General features: G+C 41.7%; 1 protein-coding gene across 1 annotated transcript in view; it reads left to right on the top strand.

Moving 5' to 3' along the window:
- The first annotated feature begins 4,470 nt into the window (after positions 1 to 4,470).
- Positions 4,471 to 15,499, top strand: part of apcdd1l (adenomatosis polyposis coli down-regulated 1-like) — a 16,425-nt gene continuing 5,396 nt past the window's right edge. The window contains exons 1-3 of the mRNA XM_005729826.2: positions 4,471 to 4,985; positions 14,238 to 14,421; positions 14,593 to 15,112. Coding sequence (XP_005729883.1) covers positions 4,907 to 4,985; positions 14,238 to 14,421; positions 14,593 to 15,112 — 783 coding nt within the window. The 5' untranslated portion in view covers positions 4,471 to 4,906. The remainder of the gene's footprint in view (positions 4,986 to 14,237; positions 14,422 to 14,592; positions 15,113 to 15,499) is intronic.

The following is a 15,499-nucleotide window of genomic DNA, read 5'->3' on the forward strand; positions in this document are numbered from 1 at the left end:
AGTAAAAAGCTAATTGCTGTTCAATGCACATTGACTTTTAGCCCTACTGGGGGCGCTGACAGCTTGCAGAGCGACCAAAAACCGCCTCTGTGCTTCTGAGCCACCAGAATACAAAATAACCGGCATGAATGAATCCACTTTAAAGCTCAGAGTGTGAATATATGGTCCACGTGAAAGTGGATGTGATTATTCGAGCCTCTGCATGTGTGTTGAGGTGTAGGACATATGCCTAAGCAAACACACACCACACACACAGCCCACCGCAGTTGATAGCTCCTGCTCGGTGGAAACGTATCAGTTTCAAGATTGAGAAATTATTTGATTATAAAATAGCATTGACTGTGTGTTCTTCTGCAACTCATGCCAGCTCCTGGATTCATATGCCAGCAGGCCGAGCCCAGCAATTTGTGTGGGAGTCAACGTGTGTGTGTTTTTGTGTGTATCCGCCTGTGTGTTAGAGTCAGGAAATAGAAAAAGGGAGTGAGGCTGAGATTGAAAAATTGCTAATGCATGCATTTACATAAACACCAGAGCTCCATCACTGATGTACGTGTTTGTACGTGTATGTGTGTTTGTGTGCATGTGTTTTTGCGTCTGCATTCCTGAGAGGACTCTGAGTTGATCAAAGCTTCTGACACCCCAGGCAGTGTCCTCCTGAGGGAGCCAGCTGTCAGATCTGGGATCAGAGATCAGCCGCTTCTGTCCTCCCTTCTCTTCACTCTCTGTGGGGTCTGTCACAGCAAGTTAGCACTTCGCCAGAGGCACTAATCAACAATCAGATTAAGCTCTCTTGAAATGATAGCTGGGACGGCTGGCAGCCAGGACGGACATGTCCAAAGGAGCCAAAGGAGTCCTATTGAATCTCAACCTTGAACCTCAGATGCTGGAAAACAAGTTGTGTTAAGCATCCTGAGACAGCGTCTTTTCGGGGTCTAAATGCTTCTTCGGTTTCAAAACACAAACAAACAAAGAAGCACTAACGAGAGCTTACTATTAATTCTTTAAAGTGATTGGTGTATCTGTTCTACCAGGTTTTTCAATCAAGCATAATGGCTGTGATTTCGTGAAAAGAGGATTTACAAAACTGAGAAAGGTAAATTGAACAGTTATCAATAAACTGGCTCTTTTTAAGATGGAATCCAGTGTTCTGGATGAGGTGTTTCTAAAAAAAAACAAAAAACAGAAGAAAACATGCTGAACTTTTCTAATTTTAGACATACAGAAATGACAAAACTAAATGTCAGTTAGCTTTTGGAGACCAAGTGAAGCATAGAGTACATAAATAATGAATAATAATGAATAATCTCTTGAATAATCAGGCCTTATCTTATCTTAATGACCTTATAGTACCGTATTACTACAATAGAGCTCTTTGCTCTCAGACTGCAGGTTTACTTGTATTTAAAAGCAGAATGGGAGGCAGAGCCTTCAGTTTTCAGGGCCCTCTTCTGTGGAACCAGCTTCCAGTTTGGATTCAAGAGGCAGACACCTTGTCTACTGTTAAGATTAGGCTTAAAACTTTCCTTTTTTGATAAAACATAAAGTTAGGGCTGGATTAGGTGACCCTGGATCCTCCTATAGTTACTTTGTAATAGGTCTATGCTGCTGTGGAATTCCCATGATGCATTTTCCTTCTTCTCTCACTTTTTTCACTCACTATATCTTTACACAATACTCTACATTGAATGATTAGATATTATTTATCTCTGGATCTCTTCCACAACATGTCTGTTCTTCTTGAAAATGTCTTCATCCACTAAACACAGCAGGTGAGGGTTCAATTATCATCCATATTATCCAATTATCAGGGGCGATCGTAGCTCAAGAGTTGGGAGTTTGTCTTGTAATCGGAAGGTTGCTGGTTCGAGCCCTGGCTTGGACAGTCTCGGTCGTTGTGTCCTTGTTGCCTACTGATGGTGGTCAGAGGGCCCGGTGGCGCCAGTGTCCGGCAGCCTCGCCTCTGTCAGTGCGCCCCAGGGTGGCTGGGGCTACAATGTAGCTTGCCATCACCAGTGTGTGAATGTGTGTGTGAATGGGTGGATAACTGGATGTGTAAAGCGCTTGGGGGTCCTTAGGGACTAGAAAAGCGCAATACAAATACAGGCCATTTACCATCCACTTTCACTAATCAAATACAGGGATGTGGGAGGCTGAGCCTGTCCCTGGTGCTGTCATAAGGTAGAGAGGCTTTACAGTCTGGGCAGGTGAACAATCTATTGAAGGGCTAACACGGGGAGACATTCACACCTTTAGAATTGCCAGTTAAGCTAACATCCAGAATGGAAACATACATGGAATGGGAACATCCAGGGTACCTGGAGAGAACCCATGCTGGCACAAGGATAACAACAAGGACACACTAAGACCCACTTTAGTGTGTCAGTTTAGCAGATGGAGACCAAGGACAATGAGATCTCACTTCACCAATCTTGCAGCACCAAAACTAATTAATATTGATTATGTGAAATTTGGTATTATTTTAATGTTTTTCTATTTAAAAGCATTAAAGCTGCTGCTAATGGAAGTATTCCCTACTTCCTAAATTTCTCAGAGTAGCTATTTATTCTATTCTTCTAATTTTCAGACTGTGATGTCTAAATCTGGTGCGTCAAATCTTTTTTTATACCGCAACATAACAAATTGGTATTGTTTGAAAGTAACTTTGTTTTTTTTTTTACAAAATCCTCATTTTATTTCAACACTGTGTGTGAAAGTTTGAATTTTATGTTTTTTTCTGTGTTATGATATGTTTGACTAACTTGGTTGTGCATTTTAAAACTTCTCATATTGTCTGGCTGCTCACATTTCTCCCTTTTGGAGATGTTTTCCAATCTCAGCAATTAACTTAGGGACCACGAAGTTGTTATTAAAGGTACAAAGGCAACAATTCCCCCTCAAATTAAAAAAAAAAGAAGAAGAAGAAAACACACACACACACAAGCACACATATAAATATCCTTTAATACCCGTTTAGTCCTCCGTGACCTTGAGAATGTGGTGCAAAGACTGTGAGAAACTGTGCGCTGTTGCTTTGAAGACGATGGCTCAGGAAGAAAATCCTTAGGCCGCCTGACAATTGGCACAGAAAACTTAATATAAGCAGGATGATGCATTACAAATCTGCCATATAAAACACTACACCGGTGGTAAAATTGCTTCACCCAATTGCATTGGCCGTTTACTGCATATGTGTGTAATGGTAGGTCGGGAGTGTATGCTGCCCTGTCTGCGTGCCAGGGCTCCGGTCAGCCCACCCATCGCAGATGTGTTGCCAACTCTCACTTGGCAGGCACTTTGAAACCTTTCTTTACCTCTGCAGTGGTCAACACTGTCAACATCTCCATCAGACCACATGTATACGCAGAGCCTCTGAATCAGTGTGACTGGAGCGTCTGTCTATGCATGTGCCTTTTTTAATGATGTGTGCTGCAGGTTTGTGCAAACCGCGTGTGTGTGCGCAGCTGCTGCTGACATGTATTTGTGCCTTTTTTTCCCCCTCAGCTTAAAGGGTCAGTGCACCCAAACTGAAAGAAATGCACCCACGGGAGTTTGACCAGTAGATTGTTTTGATTTTATGTTAAAAAACTTTGTGAGTTTGTATCACAAACACAGCATTAACAAATTTATGCTAAAACATTCAGCAGCAGCAGCATCTCTTCCCAGAAATTGTGTTTCCATTACTCCCAATATGCCACAAACCTCACTGTCAACAGTTTTCATTGGGACTATTTCTTTGGGAGAACTTAAATCCAATAAAAACTGTCTACAGTAAAGTCTTTGGAGTAGTAACTGAGCTATTTACACACATCTTTTTTTATATTAATTCCAATGCAAACTCACGCTGTCCCTCCAATCATTGTTCACACCATCATATTTTTTTCTTTTTTAAATTTAGACCAAAAATTTTAGGAAGATTTTTGGGGAAGTGGCTCAAGTTTGGTTGGAGTTATAAATGGAGAGGCGCAGTAATGCTTTGCTCTTCACTGCTAACAAGGCATAAAGCAGAGATTAATCTAGACCGAATCAAAAAATGTGTACTAGGTATACCTCAGTCTCAGCTTCACCACAGCTTTAATGAATAAATACTAGCAGGTGACAGTACTGACCCACACAAACTGACTTTTTTTTCTCCCTAATGTCACATACTGAGATTGCAGTTCCTTGCCTGAACCTATACATTCATTTTTTATGCTGTTGTTTAACCGAGTCGTGCTGTGGGATTGTGACCGTAGCAGTAACTTCTTTTCATCCCTGCCCTTTTGCACCTTGCTCTGAAAGCTTCTCAGAGTCTTCGCTCAAGGAAGCTTGAAGCTCAATCCCCCTCCTCCACACACACAAACACACACACGCTGAAACTTTCCCTATATCTGCCCTCCCTTCTTCCATCCCTCTCTCTCTCTCTTTACTCCCTCCTCTCAGCTCAAAACTATAAGAGCCAGACAGGAGTGCACACACATACAATCTTCCTGCTCACACACACACACACACCCTCACTGCACATGCTTTGAGTGGAACAGATTCACAGTGCTGCACTGGAGTGAGACAACGGTGTGTGATTGAGAGAGAGTTTATTCTCACCCCGCGTCAGCTCAAGGAAACCACCAGTGTGCAGAAGTTTCATGAACGGATGACCTCAACAGAGGACCTTTTTTATCAGACCATGGAAGCCAAGAATTGGAGCTAAAAGAAAAGAAGAGTTTTTTACTTGTTTGTTTGTTTTTTTAAACAAAAAACACCTTTTTGGCTGAAGTGGAAATTAGAGTTTTGTCTGTGGGATTACTGGGAACTTCATTCATGAGCTCTTGTCATGTTGGTATCCTGCATGATTGTTTCTTGTTGACAGGAGCCATCTCTGTGTTTTGGATTTCCCACGGATCACAGTTTATATTCTGAACACAGTGTGTGAATGAAGGGCGCGGGAGCAGGAAACATGTCAAGCGGACGATTCAGTCACCTGTTGAGGGGTGTCTGGTTTCTGTGGCAAGGTGAGTTCAAGCACTCACTTCGGCGTAGTTAATTGGTGTAGATTTTGATTCTTGAAAAATGTTGAAGAGAAATGTTATTTTACAATAGGCTTAAACTCACAAAGACCACGAGTCATGTAAAATTTACATTTTACACTTCAGCAGGTAATCCGGAGCTACAGATACCCCCTTGTAATCAAATGTTTCACTCGGAAAAGAATAAGAGACAGTAAATGCTTACTCTTGTAAGAACTAGAGCTAGAACTTTAGATTGGAGAACACATGGTCAGACAAAAAAAACAGAGATTAAAGCTGACATCTTCATAATTATAAGGAAGTCATTATGCTATTTGTCACAATTCAAATGAAAGCTCAACATGTGGATCACCACTTTGAAAAATTAAACACAAATTATGCTGATGTTAGACTTATGAATAGCCCGTCTGTGTTCCCCATCTCCCCCTGTGAGCGTCTTCAAAGCGTTTGTGGCCACTGGAGGAGTCTTCAAAAAGGGGCTCAAGCTGGTGCCTTTAAACAATGGCTCCCTAGGAGCAGAGAAGCGTGGCCCTGGAACTAATGTTGCCATTATGTTAATGGTTAGAATAACAGCAGACAGCCATTACTGACCCTACCTCAAGCTGCTGTGCCGAGCTGATGATCTGTCCGCTTGGCCTCGATCATGGAAGCAAAGCATTTTGGCCATCAGGGCTGGTTAGGGTGATGGGTGGCTGGAGGCAGACAGGAGGAGGCATCTGTCTGGTGCCAGCCTTACTTTCCCCTCCCTTCAGAACCATCTCCTGCTCAATGCTTCAGTAGTAGACTGGTATCTTTGAGCTTTTTGCTTCTTCCCCACTCAAGTTTGTCAGTGGGAGACCGGCAAGGTTGAGTCGTCAGCTCCACACAGGACAGTTCAAACTGTGCAGAAAGCCGCTTAGAGAAGCTTTAAAGAGGAATTTGTTTGGATTATGTATTTATAACTTTTGGCAGATGTTTTATTATTTCAGATTTGTGCTCCTTTCCTATACTAAGTAACAGCTCAGTTCTAAAAGTTAATCTTTTGAAAAACTTGTCATTTACCCACACTTTGTTGGGAGATTTTCTCCACCTTTGAACGTGTAAAAGGAAAGGTGACCAAGTATAACTGGATTTAAAAAACTCCTTCAGCACACATCCAGCTTGAACTGGATGATAAAATGTCTGATCCAACCCCTAATCATTTTTGTTTAAGCTATATCTTGGCTGTAGCATGTTCCACCTCTCTCCAAGTACATGAAACAGCCACCAACCAGATCTCCAGAACCATCCAGAACCATCTCCAGAACCATCTTAATTCAAAAGCCAGGCTTTTGAATTAAGATGAAAGAATTAAAATTTCAGTTCCAAAAACATCAACGGACCATCAACTTCCCTGTCCACTATCTAAATCTTAAGTACCTTGGCTGTCCACCAAAAAAAAAAGACCACAATGAATGAAGGTGCTCGTATAACAAAGAATCCTCCTCGTTGTCAGACAGCTCAAAATCCAGCGTTGGGCTTCAATGTCTGGCTTTCAGAGACTTTTGAAAAACATCGTTGAAGAGTAAGTGGATGTGTTGGCTTGAGGAGACAGCTGTTTTACGCAGTACGACATTATGTGTGTGTGTGTGTGTGTGAGTTGTTGCTTTGTGAATAGGAGCCAGAGTTTGCTAACCACAGTGGAACTGGCAGCAGCATCAATTGGGCAAACCCCTGTTGATCCCTTGTCTAAATAAACGAGGCCGTTGGATTAAGCAGCTTACACTGTGATGAAAAGACAACAGTAGTTGTCCTTGTGCTGCCCTGGGGACAGAAGGATACTCCTGGCCTGGAAGGCTGCGATGAGATGCTGGGGTTAAAGCCAAAAGAAGAAACGGGGACCCAGGGTTAGAATAACACACTGGACCTCATGTTCTTAGGAAAACCTCTAAATCAGCCTGACCTTCGTCTGACTTTAGTGACAAGGGTGGAAGGAAAGGAAAGGGATATTCCTGCAAAACAGCCCTGGCTGAGAAAAATCTACTTTGCATGCTGTTGTGCGGAGACAGAGCAGGGCAGCAGTACATTATCTATGCCGTAAAGACTATAATTATAAATTCAGTAATTACAGTTTTGAATGCTAGTGCCTTAACAATGAGGGCATTGACTGTGTACCAAGTTGATCAAGCTTAACGTGTGTCAATAAAACTGTCAGAATCGAAATCAATAAAGAAAGGACTAAGTTTAGAAAAGCATACCATACCATCAGCATGCGTTCAGAAGTATTGTCAACATAGATTATTTTTAGTTGCCAAATCAAGGTTTGTGTCAGCCTGCATGAGAGTCCTCTCTCACGCCTTTAAATTTTTTCTTAGACAGCCCAGAATCACACAGCATAAATGTGCTGAAGGGATAATGATAACTTAGGCTGCTTTATAATAAATGTGTTAGCTCATCGAGGGAACAGGAGGTTTGGCTGAAGGGTTAGCTTCTACCAAATGAGAACTGCAGGTCCAGGTAACGCAGAAGATGTTTAATGTGTATTCTGTGTTTTTAGCAACAGGCACTGGGCACCAACATCTTCTATCTGTATTCAGCAGAACGGAGTATTGAATAAAGTCCTCAAAGCATTATATGGAGGGATATATGAGTATCAATAGTCATTCACTGGTGTAGAACCAGAAGACAATAAATCCTTTATGGTTTAAAACAAACAGTAAATAGTAAAAAAAATTTTTAAAAAAAGAGCACTTTTTTAAAAGAAAAAAGTAGAACAACTGTTGTGCGGCCTGTTGTATTGAAATATTTACACCCCATGTTTGCGTACTCTTACCTTTTTGGATAAGATAAATAAAATTATTGTTTCTGCTGAACAGTGAAAATCTGTTGAAATAGTGGATCTTTTAAGAGTAAAAAGTTATTATGCAGGTGGTTGCATCGTCTAGATTAATTCAATTATTTCGATTAGAAGAGGAGCCGTGAGAAAAAATAAAACCACAAGCAGGAATATCAATCTTCACTGCGCATTGTGCACTATATGTGGATATCCTGCAAAACATTGTGCAGCCAGCACACACCCCTTCATTATCAGGTGCTGCAAGCCAAAACGCTTAGGAATCATTGGCTATTAACACCTATCCAAAATCTGGATGGCAGCTGAGTGAGTCAGGAAGCCTGAAAAAGCAGCTGTGAACTGTGAATAATGTGCAGCAGTCACCTAAATATGTGGAATGATGAGCTTCTGTAGCATTTAATGTTGCTTTTGAGAGAACGTGCACACATGCACCTCACTAATCTTGTCATTCTGGAGCACGAAGATGCCTCACCCCTCCAAACTCCACCCCTTACTGTCATGAACTTCGTTCACTTCATAAACCATTGACAGACACACGGAGAAAGAGAAGAAAATAAACAAAGACAGATGAAAGAAAGGAGAAATCTGAAATCCATCCAGGACAAATGAGGCGTAAATATCATGGCTTTTTCATCAGTGGGAGAGAAAAGTAATCAGGCGGAGAGGAAGGAGGGCCAGGAGGGCACAGGCACTTCAGGGACAGTTTAGGGAGTTTGATCCACAGCACAAAGAGCGATCAGAGCACAGAAAGAGGGTAAGGATGTAGTTAAAAGAAGAAGAAGAAGAAGAAGAAGTTGGAAGATTTATTTAAAATACTGGGGGGATTGGTCCAACACTGCCTTCATGTCAACACATTATTTGGATATTTTTCCCTCACCTAGGCTGCCTCCATTTTGGCAGCTTTAGTGATTCTCTGTGAAATATTTTCAGAAGTAGCTGTGAAGAAGACACAGACATCTCTCTTCGTGATGGACCAGCTGTGCGGTCAACTTCAACGTCATGCACTTGATTCCCCGCAAGCCCTGAATTAAAAGTGCCAGGATCTGGTTCTTGTTTTTACAGGATAGCTCCAAATAAAGACGTACATAAAGCCTTATTTTTAACGTGGCTCTGTGGACGAGACGTGAGAGAGGAGAGCGAACGCTGCCAGACCGTAATCACAAATGCAAACAAACAAACAGAGGGCAACCTGGAGGTCTCATATAAATGGTATCCCTTCTGCAGTCTACTGTGCATCAATGTGTGCAGTGTGTTTTTTGTGAAAGTGTACGCATGTGCGTGTGTAGGGGGGAACTGAAGGAATATATGAGCTCAAAGACAGGTAGATTACTTTGGCTGGTCATCAGTCAAATGAGGCGAACGCCAGTGTTAGTGGGGATGACAGACTGACCGTCCAGACCACACGCAGCTCACAGGCTGCGGCACTGACCTCTGGTGGAAGAATTGTAAATCTACACGATTTAGGGGAATGATTTTCGCTTGTGGATTCAGCAGTGTTTTGTAAGGCTTGATGACAATTAAAAGAGCCGGAGTGCATCAAGGGGTAGAGTAGGAAGATGGCTTTAATCCTGTCATTCCAGAATTTGTCACATTCTTCTCAATAAGGGAACAGCTTTGAAGGCAATTGTTGGATTCATCTATTGGATAATAAAACAAAACGACCTGTTGTTTTGTTTTGACACTCCAGAATGTGAAGATTAATATAAGAAATTAGCATAGAGCAGCAAACGTCCCCTACAGAAGAACTTTTCTCCTGGTCTTGGCTTTAAAATAATTATGAACATAATAAGGATTCTGGATGCTATCCCAGCCATTATAGGGCAAGAGGCAGGGACTAGCACAGAGAGACAGACACCTACTGAAACCTATGGGCTATTTAGAATCATCAGTTAACCTAATCCCACTAATTATATTTCTTTGGACTGTGGGAGGAAACCAGACTACCCAGACAGAACCCAGAACACCCTGCAAAGAGAGGGGTCAGATGGTGGAGCTGAACTCAGGACCTTTTTCCTGTGAGGCAACAGTGCTAACCACTGCAGCATGCTGCCTTTCTGCCTTCCCATAAGATGAGCGGAAGAAAATGGGTGAATGTAAATAAAAATGCAGAAGCAGTGAGTCGCTGAATGTAGAAACCTGTAAGCTTACTTTTCTGATAAGTGATTTCTCTTTAATGCTTATTAGTATTTTTCTATCAAGTCATAAGGCTGCATGAAACCCACATTGTATGTAGTCAGTAACATATTCTTTCTGGATATTGTTGAATACTGTAAATTCTGATGTCTTTGAGGAAACTAGACTTTGGCTTTAGGAATTATAATGTTCCTGCAGCATTTCTGTAAAAAATGTGACAAAGATTTTTGTCGCGGTTAAAGAAAGAGAAGAGGCTGATTTGGGGGGTTAAGGTGAGGACCTGGAGTTATATTTCAAAGCAATTAACTGTTTAATGAGATTAGAAAAAGAAACACTAACATAACAGTCTAATGTCATCCAAGAAGTATACAATTATTAAATATTCTGATCAACACAGTAGTGTAAAATTGTTGAAGATTATAGAAAGCATACTATTATGAATACCTTAATGCTGGTAAATCTAGGTCTTTAGCGCATGGTCACTGTACATTACTCTAAATGCTATTACACGTTCTGTAAAGATAATTTCTACCTTTTAAAAAGTATTTAATAAATTCAGCTACTTCCACAAGCATCAAATCCATCTTTAAGCTTAAATGTAACTTTCAAGTCTCAGTCTTACATAAAGTTTTACTGGTATATGTAATGAAATCTGTTTTAAAAGATGCACTGACCACTATGCTGTGACAGGCCATATGAGTGGGAAGTTTTAGGGCCCGCTGTGGAAAAATAAATCAGTAGGAACCATTGCAGGGTAAAACTAATGCAATGTGACTGCCTGTGTAGGAAGTGAATCAAGTAAAATAGTCCCCCATCTCCTCCAAATGGAGACTGGGATTGGATATTATCATATGTATTACACCATCACCTCACTTGTGGTTGGAATAGGGCTCTTTTGTAGAAGAATACTTAAAACCCCACGATGAGCAATTTTGTTTTACTAAGCTCTGCTTTTATGAGCACTCTTTTAGTAAATGCAACCATATGCCCAACTGGAAGGAGATCCAAGAGAGGGAAAGGGACTGAATGACAAGTGACCTCAAGAAACACTCTATAGAAATGCTTTGGCAAGAACAGAAAGTCCAATATACCAGTCCAAATGACTCCACATCACAGACTGGGACTCTTGTCTCTGTGTCCATTCATTGTGCTCTGTGCGAGTAACCACTTAGGCAACATGTTGCATGGACAGATAACACAAAACAGACCAATTGGATGACTTGTAAGGAGCCATGGAAATTAATTAATCCTGATTAGTATTTCTGCTCCCAAAGGAGCCCAGCTGGGACTGACTGACCGGGTTTCTTCACCAGCTGCAGTGACAGGGAGCATAAACAAACACATCACCACATAGGGGAAATTGCAAACATGTTTCATTGCCTGTGACAGCAAAAAGAAGAATTAATCTTATCAACATACCGACAGACTGCTGAAAGGAGGAAAAATTTGCTTTGAGTTTGAGTCTGGCTTTGTGATCGATGGATGTACAGGTCAGACTTTACGGTTGTGTGTTTGTTTATGTGTGTGAGCATCAGCTGGAAGGACGTTGGGAAACGACTGAGCAGCACACATGTCTGCGGCTGTGGTCAGTGTGTGTGGGAAGCATTCCAAGAGCAAAGGGAACAAAAAATATCCTCCATTTGACACTAACAAGGTTAATAAATGCAGATCCGTCAGCCTCCATCTTGGAGCCTTTTAAAGGAAAATCAACATCACACACTTTCCGTTCAAAAGTCCTTGAGCTTCATTTGCTGAGCCATGGGAAAACCGAGTGGTCTGTGGGTCCTCATAGCTGAAACTTGCACAACTTACTCCAAACTCAACTGTAGCCTCGACAGGTGATCTTCTCCCTGAAAAATGTGGTGTAAGCTTACCAAAAGTAGTAAAGGGAGAATGTGACAGTTATGGGAGTAAAAGGAATAATAGAGCAAGTAAAAAGGAAAGGGAGGAAAAACTAGGCGGAATACTTAAAAAGAAACTTAAAGCAAAAGTGCAACAATTTCTAATGTTTTCAGCAAAAGACTGTAGCACTTAAAAAGCACTTTCGTGGATAGAGCCTGATCTGCATGTAGCAGTTTTACAGTTTTACTGTTTACATTCAGTGCTGCCATCTTGGATAGCTAAATCAGGGTATGTTGATCTGTTCCCACTAATATTGCCATTTCCAACTTGAGGGGGTGTCTCACAAAAAATTCCTGACTGGTAAATCAAAATTTCTAACATATTCTAGAATGCGCCACTAGCTAGCAGTCATATACACTCATTGGCCGCTTCATCAGGAACAGCAGCTCGTTAACACAAATATCTAAACAGTTAATCACATGGCAGCAACTCAAGACATTTTGGCATGCAGACATGGTCTGGACATCCTGTTGAAGTTAGAACTGAGCAACAGAATGGGGAAGAAAAGTGATTTTGAATAGTTGGAGCTATCTCTAACGTTCACAGAGAATGATCCAAAAAAGAGAAAATATCCAGTGAGCGGAGGTTCTCTGTGCGAAAATATCTTGTAGGAGTCAAAGGTCAAAGCAGAATGGCCAGACTCCTCCATGCAGACAGAAAGTCAAAAGTAACTCAAATAACTACAGGCTACAACCACGTTTTACAGAGAAGCATCTCTGAACATACAACATGTCAAACTCTGAAGCAGGTGGGCTACACCAGTCAGCTAAGAACAGAAAACTGGAGCTGCAATTCACACAGGCTCACTCAAATTGAAGACTGGAAAAATGCTGCCTGGTGTGATGAGTTTTGACTTCCGCTGGGACATTTGGAAGGCAGGATCTGATCTTGGCATATAACATGAAACGATGGATCTTTCCTGCTTTATATTAGCATTATAAACTGGTGGTACTGATGTCATGGCGCGGGGACTGTTTTCTCCTCACATCTTGGGCCTCTTGGCACCAATTGATTAAATGCTACAGCCTACCTGAGCATTGTTACAGACCATATCTGTCCCTTCATGACCAGAGCACACCATTCTAATGGCTACTTCCAGCAGAAATCACACACACAGTGTCACAAAGTTAAGGCCATCACAAACTGGTTTGCTGAACATCACAGTGCAGAGTCTCAAGCCAATAGAGCTCCTTTGGGATGTGGTGGAAGAGGCGATTGACATTATGGATGACCAGCTGACATGTCTGTGGCAACTGTGCGATGCTATCATGTCAATATGAACCAAAATCTCTGAGGAATGTGCCCAGAAAATGACAGCATTAGATAGAAGGCTGATACCACACTCTAAGCAAAAACACAGTCATTCTGTCCACATGTGACAATATTCCCCTACCAACACACTTTCACAAGTTCATTTTGTAACAGGTTACATGAAATGGTAAAAGCCTAATGAGGATATTTCAAGTCAACAAATGAAAATGAATGCAACAGAAGATGGAGGCATCTGCGAGAACACATGTAGCTTTGCTTTTTGACATTTCTTTTGGGGGGATTTAAAGCTGAAGCCATAACTTTGACACACGCAAAAGTACGCACATTGCCCAGACAGACCCCAGAGGGCTTCCTCATGTTGCAACCATGAGGGTGCAATCAGAAAATCCTATCGCTTTGGTCTGGTTGGAAACCACACCAGAGCACTCGACCTTGTTGGCAACACACGCATTGAGGTGAAATTGCAGTTAAGATTAATGGCAGACACACTGCAGATGTGCAAATGTCAGATCAATAAAATGCTATAGAGTGAATACGGCGTTCATTTGGATTAGCTGTCAGTGTTTGGGAAAACTCAAGAACAAGAACATTAATCATCATGAGTGTTTTTCTTAAAATCATATTATCAGCAGATGTGTTTGGCTCAGTTGGCCTGCTGCTGTTGCTGACCCACCCGTTTGCATTATTGCAATTTTTTTGAGAAAAAAAAACAAACTAATATACAGTACAAAGACTACACACTCCCACACAAACACTTCCACTCACACCTCCTGTCTCAAAGCAAACTAAAAGCCTGTATGTTGCAGCTGCAGGCTGATTGAAGTGACAAGCCAAAATTTTAGCACTGATACAAAGGTCCTGTTTTACAGCCATGTATGGATAAATAGCAGTCTTTCTCCTCATTACATAGAAAATTCAACAAAAGTACAATCCCAAAAGAGTTTGGACTGAACTGCAGTGAATCTAGCTTGTTTGAAATGTGAATATAACCAATAGGCTCTTAGCATTTCCATTTATTTTCTAATGACGGAGGCTGAGAGTCTTCCCATGCCATGGAGCGAAGCATTTGTGTTGATCAGATGGGATAACTGACACACTGTTTTGATTTTTCTTTCCAGCTCTGTTGGTGGTAGGAACAGGGACAAAACTTTGGGAGGTGCCAACAGGTCCATTTGCATCCTCCTCCAACTTCAGTGAGAGCCTCCAGTGGGAGCCCCACTGTCAGTACCATAACATACAGGACAGAGTGAGAATCACAGCAGATATACCACCACAACTGGATGGTACTTGGGTATCAATAAGGTACAAATTCATATAGAGCAATGATAATGACCCTCCATCTTAAAAACAAAAGCCAAATCAAGACCTGTCCCAAATAATTCAATACTTCAGAGTCATCTCTGTCATACTTAAGAACTTGAAAGCTATCCATAAAAACAATTGCCTATATAATTTTTCTCCTTCTGCATTTAGATGCGAAGTTCGTCCTGGTCCAGAGTTTCTTACCCGCTCCTACACTTTCCATCCCAACCGTCACTTCCAGGCCCTGCAGCACTACTATACCGACAGCAGCTGCGAGGATCCTAGCTACTCCCTGATAGTCAGGGGAAAGATCCGTCTGCGCCAGGCCTCTTGGATCACTCGTGGGGCTACTGAAGCTGAGCATCACCTCAGCAAAGTGGCCATTGTGGTTCATAGCCTTGCAGCCAAACAGAGGTTGGCCTCCAGGCTCCCTTCAACATGCGTAGGTCTCAGCCTGGGTCGAGTGGTGCCAGGGAAGCTCTACGAGCTATACAACACCCGGGCAGGGAGGGGATGTCTGGAAGCACTGGGTTTCTCCATGATGGAGATGGGTTTAGTACGAGTAGAAACGCAATACCACAGCCATGGAAGGAAGGTCCAGGAGCTGTTCTTGGGAGATATCCACACTGACTGGACACAAAGAACTCAGTACAAACCTACTGGGTACCAGCAACCACTGCAGAATGCCATGGTAAGACAGTACGGTGACTTTTTATCAATAAGCACTGAAAGCAGTTTCTGTTCATTTCATTTCATTTATTTATTTATTTCACACTTGGTACAACAGTTTCCACAGTTAGTTCTTTCAGACAAACCAACCACACTTTCTATCAGTAAAGCACTGCAACCATGTGTGAAAAGGAGCAGGAAGAAGAAAATATTCTTGTTAAACCCTGCCCCCTATCTACAATCCAACTTATATTGCAAGTGGGCACCAAAAATTAAGGAACAAACTAACATTAACATTTATCTCCGGTCCTAAATCAAACCAAACAACAAATTTACAATCAGAACATACCACTCCACATAGTAACAAGGAGAAACGATAAGTAAATAAAATAAATGAGGCAAAAAAAAA

Source organism: Pundamilia nyererei, unplaced genomic scaffold (assembly GCF_000239375.1).
Source record: "Pundamilia nyererei isolate P.nyererei 1_Seehausen unplaced genomic scaffold, PunNye1.0 scaffold00034, whole genome shotgun sequence".
Classification (NCBI taxonomy): Eukaryota; Metazoa; Chordata; class Actinopteri; order Cichliformes; family Cichlidae; genus Pundamilia; species Pundamilia nyererei.